Source organism: Sminthopsis crassicaudata, chromosome 1 (assembly GCF_048593235.1).
Source record: "Sminthopsis crassicaudata isolate SCR6 chromosome 1, ASM4859323v1, whole genome shotgun sequence".
NCBI lineage: Eukaryota > Metazoa > Chordata > Mammalia > Dasyuromorphia > Dasyuridae > Sminthopsis > Sminthopsis crassicaudata.
In genome coordinates this window covers 246,751,266-246,770,639 of record NC_133617.1, presented here as the reverse complement: position 1 = coordinate 246,770,639, position 19,374 = coordinate 246,751,266, and the positions used below count along the sequence as shown (strand labels likewise).

Sequence of the window (19,374 nt, the reverse complement as noted above, 5' to 3'; positions counted from 1 at the left end):
ATAGAATACTGGGCTTTGAGCCAGGGAGATCTGAGTCCAAATGTAGCTTCAGATATTAGTTTTGTGACAGTACAGATTATTTAACCTCTATTTGTCTGCATTTCTTCTATTGCAGAAAGAGGATAATAATAGCATATATCTCACAGGGTTATTGTGGGTATCAAATGAGATAATGTTTGTACATTTCTCAGCTCAAAGCACATAATAGTTGCTTGATAAATGCTTATTCCCTTCCCTTACTGCCTCTTTTCTTATTTTCTTTTAATTTTCCCTTATATTTTCTTAATTTTTTTTTTCAATCTTTTGAGTTTTAGTATTTTTTTTTTCATAAACTTATGTCATCAGTTTTTATTTGACCCATTTTAATTTTCAAGGAGTTTGTTCCTTGGGCAAGATTTAGAACTTGTTGAGCCAAACTTTACTCCCTTTCCAGTTCTGCCTTCCATAACTATGACTTCTTTTCTAGTTTTTTCATTTAGTGCTCTCATTTAATTTCGTCAAAAAAAACAACAAACAACTTTTAAGATTAAAAAAAAATTATTTTTTCCAATAATTTTGGTTAAACTTACTATGATCAAGGTATATTTTGCTTTCAGGCTTTGCTTGTAGATATTTTGGATGCTTTCCCTTTTTCTAGATTTGTGTTATGGAATTCTTGAAGGACTTGAAGATCATTACTCACCAATCTGAGGTTGGAGTTAGATGATATCAGGAAGGAATAAGTTAAGAGTGAAACAAGTAGTCATTTTATTCAGCTTGCTTGATAGCCAGGTGAGTGGCATCTATGATGAGTCTAATATGAGAAGTTCCCTATATGCAAATTTTGGGGGCAGCATTTATAAACTAAATATTATTCAAAATAATGTTGTATGAAACAAAGAAAAGAAAGATAGCCATTCATTAAACAGAGATGATTATACAAAAAAGAATAGTGTACTAGTTAAAGAAAAAATTGTCTTGTTAGTAAAAAGAGACAGATAAGGGAATTATCTATCTTCTCAATAAAACTCATTTCTTTAAATCCAAGAATCCTGGCATTACTCAATATCCCCAGGATCTCTGGGATGGTTCAAGCTGGGGATAGTCTACAAATTGTACTATTTCTCAGTGATAGAACTGTAGGATTTACTTTGATTTTTGGCCTTGGTTATCCCCTTTCTAGGCTTCAGAACAGGCTGAAAACTGGAATGGAGACCCTGATCGCCTGGGGTCAGAGCCCATAGCAACTATTTGCTTCTGAGCTCATTCTTTCTGCTTTCCCATCTTGGCTCTGTCCATTGAATATGTTTTTTGTTATAGCTGATATATTTTCATATGTCATAGTGATCCCAGTAATCCACCACTGGGGTGGTTACATCCTTGATCTCTGCAAGATATATAATAACTTCTACCTCCATAATTCTTATTAAGGGTCAGCACACTATATGGTCCATGGACCAAATCTTGCTGCTGCCTCTTTTTATATGGCCAATGATCTAAAAACATTTTTAAAATAAAGTTTCTTATATTTAAAAATATGAAATTTATTCTTAGTTCTGGGCCATAACCAAAAAGACAGCAGGCCTCAAATTGTAGTTTGCCAACCTATATATCAGGTTCAGGTAGGCAGGACATACTATTTAGAATTTCAGCTTCAGTTCCTTTACTTTTGGAGATATATTCTTTTGTTCTTGTAATTTTAGTGAGTTCAGAATTGTCCTATGTTATTTGAAATTTTATTTCTTTTATATTTGAAGGCCTTTCTCCTGGTCTCTTGCACAATTTACTAATTTTTTTTTGTTTGTTTGTTTTTTTAAACAGAACAATTTAACCACAATCTTGGAATTTGAAGTACTTTTAAAAATTAGTTCATTCTTTTCTTTTCTTTTCCTTTTTTTTTTTTTTTTTTTTTGCCTAGAGCTGATGTGTGGATTCTTTGTGGATAGTGCACTTCCTGTATTCAGAAATTCTGGGTACTTGTATTATTTCTTGCATTGTAAAACAAAACCCATTGCAAAACCCATCAAAATATGTATTTATGCAAAACAAATTCTCACATTAGCCATGTAGAGGGAAAAGATGGGAAAATATATTTAATTTCCATCGAATCTTTTGGCTTTCTATATAAATGTGGATAACATGTTTCATCATGAATATTTTAAAATTTTGACTGGTCCTTTCTTCTTCCCCTTTGTCTCCCCTTGCCCCTCCTTCTCCTTTGCCAGTATGATGTGTAAGATGGAACTTCATAGTTGTTGTAATATTCATTTCTCTATTTTTGATTTTAAGATTTAAAAAAAATATATGGCTATTATAATTTGAATTTCTTCCTTAGAAAATAGGCTCTTTATTTTTTTGATCATTATTAGTTGGGGAATAAGTCTTAGTCTTATGAATTTAAATTGGACCTTGTATTTCTTGGAATTCATACCTTTCTTTATCAGAGAAATTTTCTGTGTATATTGAATTGGTTTTGTTTGAACTAAAACTTTTAAACTTTATGTAATCCAATTGTCCCTTGATATCTTATCTTTTTTTGTGTCAGCCATGTATCTCTTTGAGGTTATCTCATTATGTGATGTAGAATGTTCGTCTATATTTTGTTTCTCTCAAATTGTGTTCCAATTTTTCTAGCAGTTTTGTCTAAAACTTACCCCAAGTAGCTAGGGTCATTGGGCTTTTAAAATACTATGCTATTGTTTGTTTTCTTCCATCTTGTATAACTTTTATCCCACTGATCACGCTTTCTTAACTGGTAGGTACCAAATCTTTCTCGTGATCAGTGCTTTGGTAGTATAGTTTGATATCTAGTGCCCCTTTCTTCCATTTTTTAAAAAAATTATTATTATTTGAGATCTTGGAATTTTCATCTTCCAGATAAATTATTTTCATTAGTTTTTCTAACGATGAAGTAATTCATTGCTAGTTTGTTTCACATGACACTGAATAAATAGTATCATTTTTATAATACTGGCCAGACCTACCCATGAACAGTTAATATTTTTTGACTAGTTAGGTCTATCTTTATTTCTATAAGGAATGTTTTATAGTTTGTGTGTGACTTAGACTCCCAAATATTTTATGCATTCTGTAGCTATTTTAAATGAAAATTTTCTACTACATTGTGTAATATATGGAAACGCTAATAATTTGTATGTTTATTTATATCTTGCAATTTTATTGAAGTTATTATTGCTTTTTTATTTTTATTTTATTTTCTAAGTAAATAATTATATCATCTATAAAAAGTGATTTTTTTTTTTTTTTCTTTGCCTCTACTTAATCTTCACTTTCTTTTTCTTGTCTTGCTGCTAAAGCTAGCACTTCTAAGTACTATGTCAAATAGTAGATTGGGCAAACTTGTTTTATCTCTTTTTTTATTTGAAAGGCTTCAAATTAGTTCCAGAACGTATAATGATTGCTCTTACATTTAGAGGTTTGCTACTTATCCTTTTAAAAAAAGTTAAGTACAGCAATGAATAGTATGCTAGATTTAAAGTCTTAAAAGACTCAAGTTCAAATCCGGACTCAGATATTAGTTGGTTATATGACCCTGGGCAAATAAGTTGTTTTCTCAGATGTGTCTTCTGTAAACTGGGGATAATGATATCTCAAGGATTGGTATAAGTATCAGACAAAATCAAATGTGTAAAATGCTCTGCAAATTTTAAAACTTACTATTATTATCTTTATAAGATTTTCTGATTTTTAAAAAAACAGGAATAAATATTTTTTATTGATGTATTGGTTTTGTTCTTGTTATATATGATGTTATATTGATAGTTTTCCTAATAACAAACCCACTCCATTTTTACTGTTAAAGCTGCTTGTCTAGTTTGTTTTTCAAAAGTTCTTGGGAGTATTTGGCTTAAGAGACTTGCTACTGCATGAAAATAAAATGTGATTTATCAAATTTGGTTATAAATAAAACACATCTTTGTTTTATTTTTCCATAGGAATGTTATCTTAACTAAATACAATGACCTTTTCTCAATCTTCATTTTCTTCCCTCCCTCCCTCCCTTCCTTCCCTCCTTTCTTCCTTCCTTCCTTCCTTCCTTCCTTCCTTCCTTCCTTCCTTCCTTCCTTCCTTCCTTCCTTCCTTCCTTCCTTCCTTCCTTCCTTCCTTCCTTCCTTCCTTCCTTCCTTCCTTCCTTCCTTCCTCCCTTCCTCCCTTCCTTCCTTCCTTCCTCCCTCCCTCCCTTCCTTCCCTTCCTTCCCTTCCTTCCCTTCCTTCCCTTCCTTCCCTTCCTTCCCTTCCACTTTTTGACATCAAAGGCCATCTCTTCATACTAAATAATCCCCTATCCCTTGGCTTTCATGACACTGTTCTCACTTTCCCATCTACTTGTTTGACTGACCCTCAGTTAACTTTGTTGGATCATCTTCAGTCTCATTTAAAGTATGATTAGGTATCCCTCAAATTTCTGTCATCGGGAAAAGGGAGGGAAGGAAATAAGGAAATAATGTATATAACACTTATTGTGTACCAGGCATTGTGTTTTATCTCATTTGACAACCATATCGGCTCTCTTTTCTCTCTCTTCATCACCTATGGATTCAATTAACATCTCTAGCATAATTTCTCTCATGAGCTCTCTAATGTTTTATCACCAACTGCTGTATGCTGAACATCTCCACCTGGATATCCTTTTGGCATCTAAAACCTTATATAGCTAGAATGGAATTAGTTATATTCCCTGAAAGCCCATCTCCTTTAAGCTACCTGATTTATTTATTAAGAACATCTGAGGGTATCACCATTTTTTTTTTCATTCATCTAGATTCATCTTAGTGTAATTCTCAGTTCTTTCCAGATCTTCTCCCCGCCTTTTCTAGTTGGTTGTAATATTTTTTAACTATGTCCCCTTTTTTTTCCCCCCATTTACACAGTACTAATTCTACCCCTATTTGCCTCTTGCTTGGATTAGTATAGTAGATTTCTAATTAGACTCCCTGCTACTATTTTCTTCTCTAGCGAAGCCAGTCATCACAAAGCTGCCATATTGATATTGCTAAAGGATAACTATCACTTTGTTACTCATCTGTAGTGCCCCACTGCTTCTGGGATAAATTAGAACATCCTTTGCCTGGTAAACCTTTCTAATATCATCTTATGTTATCCTTCTTAATGTATTCTACATTCAAGTAAAACTGGCCTGCTACGTTTTCCACATATGAAGTTTGAAGGTTCAGTGAATAGAGTTTGAAGGTGCAGTGAATAGAGCTCTGGGCCTGGAGTCAAGGAGGCCTAAATTCAAATCCAGCTTTTGAGGCTTAATAGCTGTGTTACCCTGAGGAAGTCACTTAACTTCTGTCTGCCTCAGTTTCTTCACCTCCAAAGTGGTGATAATAATAGTACCTGTTTTTGGTTTTTGGAAAAAATCATGGGAAAGTATTTAGTACAAGTGGTTGATCCATAGTAGACAATAAGTCTAGCATTCCCTTTGCTTTCCCACATAGAAGACATTCCATCTTCCATTTCTCACCTCCCTACCTTTATAAGGACTGGTTTCCTACATTTCCCTATCTCATCTTTGTCTGTTAGAATGTCAGGTTTCCTTCAGTGCTTCCTCCTACACGTGACTTTTTTCTGATCCTCCCAATCAGAAAGGTAAAAAGTAATATGTTCTGGCTTTTAAAGTTGCTTTGCATTTGCTTAACCGCACATGTTTCTTACTCCCTAATAGAATGCAGGACAGTTATAAGAGCATGTGACTACTCATTGAATGTGGGGGTTGAAGGAGAGCAAAGAATCCAGAATTTCTTCAGGATTCTGAACTTGGATGTTTGGGGGGTTGGGAGAATAGTCTCCTTAACATAAGGAGGGGGAAAAAGGTAATTTTCAGTAATGTTTTGGACATGGTGAGTTTGAGATACCTATTAGACATTAGCTTAAAATGTCCAAAAATTTGATCCTCAGGAAAGAAACTTGGGTTGTGTCTATTTTATCTAGGAGTCAAATGCATTAGAGCTGACTATCCAGTGAACCTAGAGTTATAGGAGAAGAACTAGGAGAGGGTAGTTCATGGAAACCCAGAATATATCAAGAGTATCTAGAAAGAGAAGAAGGCTGTTAATAGTGTCAAATGTGGCAAAGAGATGAAGAAAGATGAAGACTTAGAAAAAGCAATTGGATTTGGTAATTAAAAGATTATTAGTAACTTTGAAAAAAAGCAGTTTCAGTGAGTGATAAAGTAGGAAGTCATATTATAAGGAGCTGAGAAATAAGTATTGGACAATTTGGGGCAGTAATTGCAAACATATTTTCTAGGAATTTGGCTGTGAAAAGGGAGATGAAATAAAATTGAGGGGATAATAAAAGAAAAAGTTGGTTGTTTTTTCTTTTTTTTAAAAATAAGGGTGGGCATCCATGTAGGCAGCAGGGAAAGAGCCATTAGATGGGAAGAGACTGAATATTAGAAAGAGGAAGTTATCATTACAAGGTCAGTCTACCAAAACAGTATTGTTTAGTCTTGACAAGAAGAGCCACCTGTTTATCAACAAGTATCTCAATGTTTTTCTTCAGAACCAAATACTCCAATTTGATAGCCTGATTCTGAATCACCCCATCTTTCCCTTTCTCTCCTCTCTTTTTTTTTTTTTTTTTTTTTGACAGAGTGAAGCAGGTGTTAAGGAATTTCATATAGTGCAAGTTTCAAGTAATAGCAAGCATTGGAAGTTACAGAAATCTGTCAATCTCTCTGAAAATAAAGGTTTGTGATTTTTTTTTTTCCCCTTATATGGTAAATTCATTTATATTTCTGATTTTTTTTTTCAGAATCATAAGCATTGATTTTTAAATAAAGGATGAAATTATACTTTTGTGGGAAATATATGACTGCGAGTACTCCTATCCCCTCACCTTTATTTTATGGATTCTTTCTTCCCTATTTTCCACATTTTTTTTTTTTTCCCGATTCCCCTCATTTCTCTAGCTTTCCTTTTACTTTATATGTGCTGTGTACTTATTGCCTTTCTTATTTCCTCTTAGTGCTCTAACTGGAGCATAACATATTTTGACTGGGTGTATTTGAGGGCAATTGGGGTAACCCTATTTTCAGGATTGGAGGCCCCTGAGTGGGATTGGGGAGGAGAGATTGAGTAAAGAAAAGTTTTGTGATATAAGTTTTATTCTGTAAAAGAGGTCTGTTTTTAGGGACTACAGGGCAGTACAATACTATATAATATTAAAATACTACCAAGAAGTATAATATAGATCAGCTGTTATATTCTAGGTGTTAACTGAATGTGGGGAGCCTCAGAGTTATTTGGTGCCAGAGTTCAAATAATATGAGAACCTTGGTGTAGCATGAAGAAGTAATTACTAAAACTGCTGTTATATTTTTTTTTTTAGTCCTATACTCTTTCAGTGTTACAAGTTCAGCAATCATTAAGTGCCGGTTATGTGTAAGGCTCATCATGGCTAGATGCTAGGCAGTGAAGAAGCAAAATGGTCTGATCCCCATCTCTAGGACTGTCTTTTGGGGCTGGAGAGTATGCACAACATATACAGATAAATGAAATAACAAAGTAATATGTAATTAAAATAAAAGTCAAAGTCTACTAGGAAAAATTAAGGGAGTGTTTTAGCTATAAGAGTGCAGAGTCCACAAGTATCAGAGAGTGATTCCTATTGAAGATGGAATTTGAGCTAAGCCTTGAAAGGAGAAAATTTTGACTTATAGAGATGAGAATGGAATATAATACAAGAATGAGGAGGGTTTGCAGGAATTATGTAGATCGTGGGTATGAGTGTACAACTGCTTAAGTTTGGAATGTAGAATTTGTGAAGTGAAGTAATACGAAATGAGCCTATAATGAGTAAGTTACAGCCAAAATGTGGAGATTTTTTTTTTTTTTTTAAATATATGGCTTTTTATTTGCCAGATATATGCATGGGTAATTTTACAGCATTGACAGTTGCCAAACCTTTTGTTCCAATTTTTCCCCTCCCCCCCCAGATGGCAGGTTGACCAATACATGTTAAATATGTTAAAGTATAACAAAAAGAATCAGACTTTGAAATAGTGTACAATTAGCCTGTCAAGGAAATAAAAAATGTAGGAGGACAAAAATAGAGGGACTGGGAATTCTGTGTAGTGATTTATAGTTGTCTCCCAGAGTTCTTTCGTTGGGTGTAGTTGGTTCAGTTCATTACTGGTCTATTGGAACTGATTTGATTCGTCTCATTGTTGAAGAGAGCCACGTCCATCAGAATTGATCATTATATAGTATTGTTGTTGAAGTATATAATGATCCCCTGGTCCTGCCCATTTCACTCAGCATGAGTTCATGTAAGTCTCTCCAGGCCTTTCTGAAATCATCCTGCTGGTCATTTCTTACAGAACAATAATATTCCATAATATTCATATACCACAATTTATTCAGCCATTCTCCAATTGATGGATATTCACTCTGTTTCCAGTTTCTTGCCACTACAGAAAGAGCACATACAGATCCCTTTCCCTTCTTTAAAATCTCTTTGGGCTATAAGCCCAGTAGTAACACTGCTGGATCAAAGAGTACGTACAGTTTGATCATTTTTTGAGCATAGTTCCAAATTGCTCTCTAGAGTGGCTGTATGTATTCACAATTCCACCAACAATTTATCAATGTCCCTGTTTTCCCATATCCCTTCCAACATTGCAAAATGTGGAGATTCTTAAATGCTTGCCTAATAAGTAAGAAACCACTGGGGTTTTAGGAACTAGAGAATGACAGGGGAACACTTTTTTTTTTTTTTTTTTTTTGGGAGTATTTTGACTGCTTTTTAAAGGATAGATTGGTGAAAATGAGGACTGATAGGGAATCAATTAGGAAATTGTAACAGTAGTCTAGATCAGCACTGATTAGTATGAGTTAGATTGGTGGCTCTATAAGTCAAAAGAAGGGAATAGGTATAAGAAACTGAGGTAAAAATGATAGCACTTAGCATCTATTTGGTTTCAGGGAGAAAGGTAGAGGAGAAAAAAAATTAAAAATGATAGGTTTGAATCTAGGGGTCTTCCATTTAAGTTAGAAAGTTCAGTGTTAATGTATAGAATGTGAAGTTCAAGTTGGAACTTTTGAATACATATTCAATCATTTGAGAATTTCTGTTGGCCTCCTAAGTAAACTTTTCTCCCTTGGCTTTTGAAAGTTTGAAATCAGTATTTCTGATTCTCTTCCAACTTCCCTAATACTTTTTTCTTTCTTTCTCACTAATTCCTCATTCTCATTCTCACACTTTAATATGACCTCCACATCTTTAGTAGTTTGACCATGCATGTACTTCTGTCCTCCTTCCTTTCGCCTTTTCATTCCCCCCCCCCATCCTTATAACTTTTTATTTAATCTCATTTTCATGGTTTCAACTAGCTAATCTTCCCTATTCGAGACTCTAAAATCTTTCTCTCTAATTTAAACCTTTTTTCTGAATTCTTTTCTTTCATTTTCAGCTCATTATCCCTGCCTTAGTGATTTATTAAAATCTTAAATTTAAATATGCATAAAATTGAACTTATTTATCTTTTACCCAAAACCTGATTCTTTCTTGTTTACTAGTTCTGTTAGGAGTGCTACTATTCATTGGGTGACCCATTGTCAAATGGCTTTTATTTTTCCAAAGCCTTGATGTTTCTATGAGTTTTATTCTCCCTCACTTCTCAAATCCAGTCAGTTACCAAGGCATCAATTTTCCTCCAGAAGAATTTTTGCAACCATTTCATTTTCTTTTCACTGCTACTCCCCTATTACAGGTCCTTATTATGCCTGCCTAGACTATTGAAGTAGTCTGTGTAATATGAAATATTCTTCTTGATGACCAGCTTTTTTATATTATTTTTCTTCATAAAAATTATTAGTGCCATATTATTTGCTGAATATTTTTTGCTGAAAGTTTTGCCTGTCATTCAAACCTGTCAATAGTCTGGTGTCACCTTCTTATTTATTTGATGCTATTTCCCTCCATTTAATCAGTGTTCATTCAAAATATGTAAATTGTTGTGTTTTTTTTTTTTTTAATCTGCGGAGTACATCTTGTGTTTTTCCTGTCTTTGTGCCTTTGCTTACACTAGCTTTACATATTAACATTATTAACCCCACCAAGAAATAATGACTCTTCTCTCATTTTAACTTTAAATAGCATTTTGTTTCTCTGCTGTTATGAACTTATATGATATTTTCTTTTATAGTTACTTATCATTCTCCCTCTAATAGACTTGTCAGTTTTGTGAGGGCTACTTGGGTAGTGTCTTAATTTTATCCCTTTAGCACTTTGCTAATAATACTGTAGTTGGAATGAGTAGCTAATGAATTCTTGCTGAGTTATAATGAATAGGCAAGATTGCTTAGAGAAGAATAGCTTCTGAATTCTCAACCTATCTGTGTAAACTATTTTATTGCTTAATATGAGAAGAAATAAATTATTCTGTCACTCTTTTATCTCAAGAATTGAATAAAAGAATCTTTCCTGCCACTCTTCTTCTCTCAGTCCCTCTACTATAACTGTTGACTTAATTCAAAAGTTTGGTTTTTAGACTTTGAATTCCTGGATATTAAATTCTTTAAATAATTTTTCCTTGGCCTGGAACCAGAGAGATAATGTTTTAAGAATTAAATATTTTAAAAAATTACTCATGATCCGGTTTGGCCAAACATCTGAATGTGAAAATAAAATGGATTTTTACCAAATAGAGATTGTTGTATTTCTCTTTTAATAAAGCTGATAAAATATATCTTCTGAAAAAAATTTCCCCTTATCTTTCTAGATTCGAAACTTGCTAGTAGAGAGAGGGGAAAGTTGTGCTTTAAGGCAGTAAGATGTAAAAAATTTGAAGGTAAGTTAATTTTACTTAGTGACACATTTTTCAAATGAGAATTTTTATTCATGGTCCTGAGATGATATTTGTCTTCCCCAATTTTTTAGCAGCTGCACAGTCATCAGAAAAATACATATTTGCAGACATCATCTTTGGCAATGAACAGGTATGTAAATTAGCAAAAGAAATTATTTGACTTAAAAATAGTCATTGTCAAAATATACCTTGTTATTGTGACATAGGCAAGCTATTTAGTACATTAATTTCTTTGCTTTTTGGAGTTCAAACATCCTATCATTATTTGAATTTTTTCAGAAACTCCCCCTTTTCTACAAATCTTCTTGTACCTTCCCCTCTCCTACATCCCCTTCCCTATGAACAGTTGTGAATGGAGGGGGTAATAAAAATAATGTTGTATCCACTTTGTATGAATTAATAGATTTAAAACACAAGAAAAGTTAATATGGCAAAATGCTTCTAATATGGAAGATCGAGGAGAACTTATTCAAAAGAGTTAGGACCATAATTACATTCTCTGTTATGTAACAAATAGCTAAACAAGAAGGCAGCACAGAAATACTTAAACCTGATTTTCTTTGTAGCATGTCCCAAAAAGCTTAGTGTTTCTTTAATCTTTTAACAGTTTAAAATTGCCCTAAGTCTTTTTGGCACACTCTGTATGTAGAAATAATAGGATTGGAAAAGAGACAACTAATGGGATCATTAGAGATTCACACCATATGCCTCCCCACTGTCTAGTCAGCCTAAAAAACAAAGAAAACAACCATACAAAATGTAGAGTTTGAGAGGATTGTTGGAGATATTTAATGGAAACTATTGAAAAACTTTTTTTTTGGGGGGGTGTAATTCATATATCTAGGTGTTTAAAGCAATATTTGACTTTGTATGTACTGGCTTTCAAACAGGAAGGCATTGTTAAGAAACTTTAGCATTTTAAGTTGTGATTTACTTAAGCAAAACATACAAGGGAAAATGCCTTTTGTTCTTGTTTAAATGCAAGCATATAACATCATTTCATTTTTTAATATATGAGATAATAAAATTGGTGTCCAGATTGTTTTAAATAGTAAAATAATTTTAGAAATTTTAATTTTATAAGACTGAACAGCACATTAATTTGCTATACTATTCCATTAGTTTGTCATTAGCAGCAAATTATTGTGTTGAGTATTTACATCATTATCCTTAAGTGAGAAGAACTTAATGGTAGAATTACATCATCATAATCCAAAAAATTTTCTTTGTGGAATAAAGAAAATGGGAAAATTTTAACATATGCATGTAAAATAGAGCACACACTCCAGTAGAAAGCATTCTTATTAAATAACTTAGAAATGGAAATAAGAATAGGTTGGTTTTAGAGCATAGTACTGATCATGGGAAAAGGAGCAAAACAAAGGAGAATAGATCATTTGGTTTTTACTTATCTAGCTGATTATCAGTCACAATCAATATATATATATATGTATGAATTTCTGCCATAATTCTAAATATGTGTTTAGAGTATAGGTGATTGCTTTAATATTATTCTTAGGTCTTTCTTCCTTATAAATTTCCATCTTGTTGATTCTGTTAATTTTTGAAATTAACTAGCATCTAATTTCTTTGCTTCTGAATCTGATTATTCTTAGAAGTCACAAAACTAAATCATTTCATTGACTAGAAATTACCAAAGATCATATAATTACCAAAAGCAACCTTCTTTTTTTCTAGTCCTCATCCTCATTATCCTCTTGGCAACATTTGATGTTTGGTCACCCTTTCTTTCAGGAAATTTTTTTTTTTTCTTGTCTTCAGAGACACCATACTTTCCAAGTTTTCCTCCTAACACTGTAACTACTTCTCTGTAACTTTTATTGGATATATTAACCTTTATCCTGATATTGTTCTCTTGTATTCTTTCCATGGATGTCTTTTCCTTTCAATGGCCTCCTTTCTTGGTGCTTTGGCATTGCCTTGGCCTTTATTCATGACTCAGATCTCTGTCTCCAACCCTAGCCTCTTGAGTTCCTACATCTCCAGCTGTCTATAGAATACACCTCCACCAGGATGTACTCTCAGTATTACTAATTTAATACATCTGAGATTGAGTTTATTATCATTCTCTAAAAATATACTTTCTCTTTGATTTCCCTGTATTTGTCAATAGTATTAATATTCTGCTCTCTTAGTATCTTGCTATAGAGCTTCATGATCAATGGGTTGGAGATCATATAAAATAATGAAATTGTCTGCCTTTTAATGTTTTTGTTTAGTGCCTTGTTAGTGTTTTTTTTTTTTTTTAAATTTCTCTTCAGCAGTTCATTTTCAGTATTGCTATATTTCTCTTAATTCCTTATGTTTATAATTTCTTATGAAATGGTTTGTTCAGCCTTTTGTCAATCAATGATATCTTGTTTCCAGTCTTTCCTGCTATAAAAAAAGTGTTGCTGTGAAGAGGGAATGGGAACTAAACCTATGATTTAATGGATTTAAGGACCTCCCAATTAAGAAAACTCATTCTGCCAATGTATGAAAACACCTTCTCTATAACTTAGTCTTAGAGAGTTATCTAGAACATTTGAGAAGTAAAGAGATTTGCACCAGAGTCACATAGGCAATAAATGTAAAAAATGGGACTTAAATAAGTCTTCCTGGTTGGGAGGCTGCTCTGTCCATTTTCTCATACTGCCTCTATGCAATTGTCCATGTTGCTTCTTTTATTACCTCATGCTGAATGGTTTGAATTAAATGAGTCTTTCTGTCTTTTGTTTAGTGTATATCTCTAGTACTAGGATTATTAGATGAAAAAGTTTCTTGCACAATTTCAAATTGCTTTCCAGAATGGTTTAACCAATTTAAAGCTTTTCTACCAGTGTTTAATTGTGTTTGTCTCCTCAGAGCTCCTCCAACATTAATTTCAATTTTCTATCATTCTTGCTAATTTTCAGTGATGTCTCTGGAGACCATTATTTGCATTTCTCTTTTTACTGGCATTTTGGAGTATTTTTATGTGATTGTTATTTGCCTTTCTTTTGAAAACTATTCATAGCCTTGGAACACATTTCTTGAGCATTGGCCCTTGTTCTTACATATTTCTAACTTGACTATTAAATTTTTATTAATGGTTGATAGAAAAATTCTCTTCCCCCTTCCCCCCCTTTCTTGGTTTCTCTTCTAACTTCATTGACTTTGCTTGTATTCAAGCTTTTGTATTTCATGTAATTTAAATCATTTCACTTAACTTCTATGGATCCTTTTTATTCTTTGGTTGGTAAGAACTTTTACTATAACAGATTTCCATTCTCTTCTAATGTTTTTATGAATCAATTTTTTGTAAAACAAGTTTTCCTAGTAGTTCTTGTTGAATAGAACATCTTCCTCTTGGAGTTGATGTTTTTAGGTGCAGCAAACAATTGGCTTTTTCTAAGTATTACTTATTTAGTCTGTTCCACTGATCTTCCTGTTTTGTAATTATATTTCTAGTTTTAATGATTATAGCTTTGCATTATGGTTTTGAGAATTGTTAATTCTGTACCCTGTATTATTTTTGGTTATTTTTTTTTGAGATTCTAGACCTTTTGTTGTTCCAAATGAATATTATTTAAATTGGTTCTTTGGCCTAATATTACTTTGCAAATTAATTTAGGTAGGAGATGTGTGTCTGTCTCTGTGTACCTGCACCTTTGTGTGCACGTGATTCATTTATAAACAATGACTATCCCTTTAATTGTCTTTATTTTTGTAAAAAGCATTTTGTAGCTTTAATTATATAAGTCCCAGAATTGTTTTTTGGTAAGTTTGCCTCTAAATTCTCCTAATTTTCCTTATGCCCTGGCTTGCTTTTATTGCTTTGAGAAATATGTTCCTAATGCATTAGTCTACTTACTTCACTTCTCTGCTCAAAATTTTTTGGGGTTTCCCATGGTCTCTAACATAAAAAAATCAAACACTTTGTCTGATGGTGATTCTATGTTTTTTTTTTTTTTTTTTTTTCAGTTTTATTTCATCATATTCATTCTCTTTTCCAAGCTACCTGGACTACTCTTTGCCTCCTGAATAAACCCTGTACTGTCCTGCTTCTTTTCTTTGTACCTTATTTGATACATTTTAGCTTGTCCTTTAAAACCCTGTTCACATATCCTTCTATGACTTCTCTGATCCCTATATTTTTACTAACTTTCCTAAGCTCCACCAACTTTGGTATCATTGTTGTTCTATTCCTCACACAGAAACTCCCATCTCTAGTCTCTGAACTTTTTCTATTATCAATCTCCAATTTATTTTACACATATCTCGTTAGTACACACTTGTTTTCATGTCTCCTCTGTTAGACAGTGAACTCCTTGAAAGCAGGGATCATCTTTGTATCCCCAGTTCTTAGCATATTGCCTAGCAAATAGTAGATTTTTTTTTTTTTTTTTTTTAGTTTTTACTTAATTTAATGATAAAATTCTAATTTTTAAAGGGGATGGCTTCTTTTTTTTTTTTTTTTTTTTTTAATTTTTTATTTTATTTTATAATTATAACATTTTTTGATAGTACATATGCATGGGTAATTTTTTACAACATTATCCCTTACACTTACTTCTATTCAGATTTTTTCCCTTCCTCCCCCAACCCCCTCCCCCAGATGGCAAGCAGTCTTATATATGTTAAATATATTACAGTATAATTTAGATACAATATATGTGTGTAGAACCGAATTTTTTTGTTGCACAGGAAGAATTGGATTCAGAAGGTAAATAGTAGATTTTTAATAAATCTTATTAACTAACTGAAACCTAAACACCAATATACACTTGGCTTTGTACTTCAAGTATAGTAATCATGTTTTATTGTATATCAAAGTTAGCTATGTATATCTCATTCTTATACTGTAAACCCCCAAAAGGAAGTGACTACCCTTTACCTAAATTTCCTCAGTCTCTAATATGAGATTGTATTATGATATGTACTTAATAAATGTTTGTTGAATTTGAACTAGGATATTAGATTTTATTTAATTGTAGCATATTGCAAATTTCTTATTCATTATTTTCATTCTTCCTTCCTCTTTCTTATTACTCTTTTCCATCTGATTAACTTCATACTGGATTTCGTCTTATTGAGATAGTAGATGGATAATTTTTGTTTCTGTTGCTTCAGAGACCTCTTGGTAAATAGGAAGGAGGAAGAAATGAAGGAAACTACCATTTAATATATACCTATATGCTAGTTTCTTTCTTTCTTTCTTTCTTTCTTTCTTTCTTTCTTTCTTTCTTTCTTTCTTTCTTTCTTTCTTTCTTTCTTTCTTTCTTTCTTTCTTTCTTTCTTTCTTTCTTTCTTTCTTTCTTTCTTTCTTTCTTTCTTTCTTTCTTTCTTTCTTTCTTTCTTTCTTTCTTTCTTTCTTTCTTTCTTTCTTTCTTTCTTTCTTTTTCTTTCTTTCTTTCTTTCTTCTTTCTTTTTTTTATTAATAGTTTTTATTTACCAGATATATGCATGGGTATTTTTACAACATAGACAATTGCCAAACCTTTTGTTCTAATTTTTCCCCTCCTTCCTCCTCCCCCTCCCCCCCAGATGGCAGGTTGACCAATACATGTTAAATATGTTAAAGTATAAATTAAATACAATATATGTATACGTGTCCAAACAGTTGTTTTGCTGTACAAAAAGAATTGGACTTTGAAATAGTGTACAATTAGCCTGTGAAGGAAATCCAAAATGCAGGCTGACAAAAATAGAGGCATTGAGAATTCTACATAGTGGTTCATAGTCATCTTCCAGAGTTCTTTTGCTGGGTGTAGCTGGTTCAGATCATTACTGCTCTATTGGAACTGATTTGATTCATCTCATTGCTGGTTTCTTTCTTATTGCCTTCAAACCCATCCAGGTCTTCATAATCAATAACCAAAAAAACCCACAAACAAAAACAAAAGCAATATGCCAGGCACTGTGCTAAGCATCTAACAAATATTAATTCCCTTGATCTTACAACAGTCCTAGGAGTTAGGTGCTATTATTGCACCCATCTTTCAGACAGAGGTTAAATAACTTGCTCAGGGTCACGTATAACTAGTGAGTATCTTGAGGTCTATTTTGAACTCGTCTGACTCCAGGCTTAGTGCTGTATCTTCTGCTCTACTTAGCTGTCTCTCTCTGAGAAGTTTTAACTTTTAATTAAACTTGCTTGGCTGATTCTGAGATTCTGAATTTGTTACTGTTTTTTGAGATATTTGAGATAATTTTAGCCCCAGGAAGCTTAGGAATAGTTTAGGGGGCAGAATTGTTGCCCAGGTTCCACAACTGGCATATGTCTATAATTTCAATTCACTCATTCAGCCAAGTGTATATCCTGTGTTTTATGCTAGGCATTGCGGTTGCAAGTACAAAGATAAAATGATCACTGTTCACAAGAAGCTTAGATTCTAATGGGGGAGATGACAAATATATATAGAGAATAAATATAAAATATTATTTTTATATATATATATATATATATATATATATATATATATATATATACATATGTATATATGTGCGTATATATATATATATATATATAATATTAAATGTAAGATAATTTGCAAAGGAAAAAACTAATTATTGGATCAGGAAAAAACTTGTATCAGAAAATGGTGTTTAAGCTGTATTTTAAAGGAAGATCAGAGCTATGGAAATAGGAAGTGTATCCCATTGATCTAGAACAGCCAATTCAAAGGCCTGGAGACAGGCTATCATGTGTCATGTAGAAAAACCTCATCAGATTTGACATATGAAAGACTGTAGAGCAGCTTCATTTGAGTCATGAAGTGGGAAACCAGTTTGCACAGAAATGAGTTTTTAGTGATAAAAGAATTGGAGGCAGTAGGTATAAACACCTTTTCCTAGGATTTGCCTAAGAAGGGGAAGATAAGAAGGTGATTGCTTAAAGGAATGATGAGGTCTAGGAAAGATTTTTTTTTTTTTTTTTTTTTCTTTTGTTTTTGTTAGTAGGTTTTTTTGGTTAATGATTGGGAAAACCTGGATGGTTTTGAAGGCCATAAGGAAGAAACCAGTAGATAAGGAGAAGATGAAGGTGACTGAGGTTAAAGGACTATTATTGAGATTTTAATCTGCTAGAGAAGGGGAACAATCAGAGGCACATATATGTTGGTTGGCGCTAACAAAGAGAAAGGCATTTTTTTGTCAGAGACTAGGGAAAAGGAAGAGACAGTGGATTTGAGATAGTTTGAGATGAAAACAAAAAGGGAAGAGAGAACTCATATTGAAAAGTCTCTTTTCTCAATAAATTAAAGAGTTGAGCTACTCAGTTTAACAGGCAGGAGGATAAGATGTGAGGCTTAGAGAGAGAAGAAAAAGGTTTTAGAATATTTTCTGTTGTAGTGAAAGGATTGTTTACTTTGATGAAATTAGATTCTAATTGAAGTTGGATATTATGAATTTGTAGATAGTCTCTCATTCTGTTCTATAGAACTTTCATCAGCTCCACTCAATGCCGAGGCTTGGCAAAAAGGGTGAATGGCATTAGGACATGGCATGGGATGAATAACATGAGGAAAAGGGAGCAATTGATTTGAATGTAGTTGGCATTGTACAAAGGGAATTGATTAATTAGATTTAAAAGTGTCAAAATTGGGAAAAGAGAGGAAAGTGACATGAGAGTAGAGGTTAAAGGCTGAGAAAGTACTGAGAGGTAAAGGGATTGGAGGACCCAGCAAAATTAAAGAGCAGATTTAGGATGATTTAGGAATAGGGAAAAGGTAAAAATGGTGTATTAAGAAAAGTTATCTAAAGTCTTAGAATTCTTTAGGCATGAGTTGATAAGTTGATGAATTAGAGTGGAAATAGTGAAAATGGAAAGACGAGAATTGACAAAAATTTGTATAGGAAGTAAATTGCATATTTTTGAGAAATCTCCAATGATGTGAAACTGAAAGATTAAAGGGAATAGAACTGTTGATAATAACAAGGAATTTTAGAAGAGGTATCTGTTTTGAGGATTAGTAATAAAATCAGTTTGCAGCCTATTAGATTAAAAGTGTCAATAGAACATCTACATACTGACAGTCTATATTGATCCAGAAAGAGGTCAAAGCAGAAGACAGATTTAAGAGTCATCCATATAAAGTAGTAATCAAAACTAAAAGAATATATGAGCTCACAGAAAAAAAAACAATTTCCCCCTGAGGCAATTTGGGTTAAGTGACTTGCCTAGGATCACACAGCTAGGAAGTATTAAGTGTCGGAGGTAAAATTTGAACTCAGGTCCTCCTGACTTCAGGGCTAGTGCTGTGCCACTTAGCTTCCCCTCCCCCCCAAAAGAGATTGGAATCATTTTCAGAATATTTTTAAATACATAAAAGAAAATACATGGAATTACAAAGAAAACCAAATACATTAACTAGTTATCAACGGCCCCTCAGGTTAAAAGCCCCTATTATAGAAATTATTGAAATTGCTAGACATAAATATTTCATGATTTTAGGAAAGATAAGACATTAGAGATTCAGTGAAGCACAATATATCAAGTTAAACATTGTGCATTTTTAGTACATAAGAAACAACTTCTCTGTCATTGTTGGTGTATGATCTTTTCTCCTTTCTTGATC

General features: G+C 32.9%; 1 protein-coding gene across 4 annotated transcripts in view; it reads left to right on the top strand.

Annotated features, from left to right (window-relative positions):
* Nucleotides 1–19,374, top strand: part of TRAPPC8 (trafficking protein particle complex subunit 8) — a 129,026-nt gene that overhangs the window by 98,055 nt on the left and 11,597 nt on the right. For 3 of the 4 annotated variants that reach the window (XM_074277233.1, XM_074277218.1, XM_074277236.1), the window contains 3 exons: nt 6,598–6,694; nt 10,730–10,798; nt 10,888–10,946. In XM_074277233.1, the coding sequence (XP_074133334.1) occupies nt 6,598–6,694; nt 10,730–10,798; nt 10,888–10,946 (225 nt within the window). The remainder of the gene's footprint in view (nt 1–6,597; nt 6,695–10,729; nt 10,799–10,887; nt 10,947–19,374) is intronic. The other variant, XM_074277225.1, reaches the window with a different exon arrangement.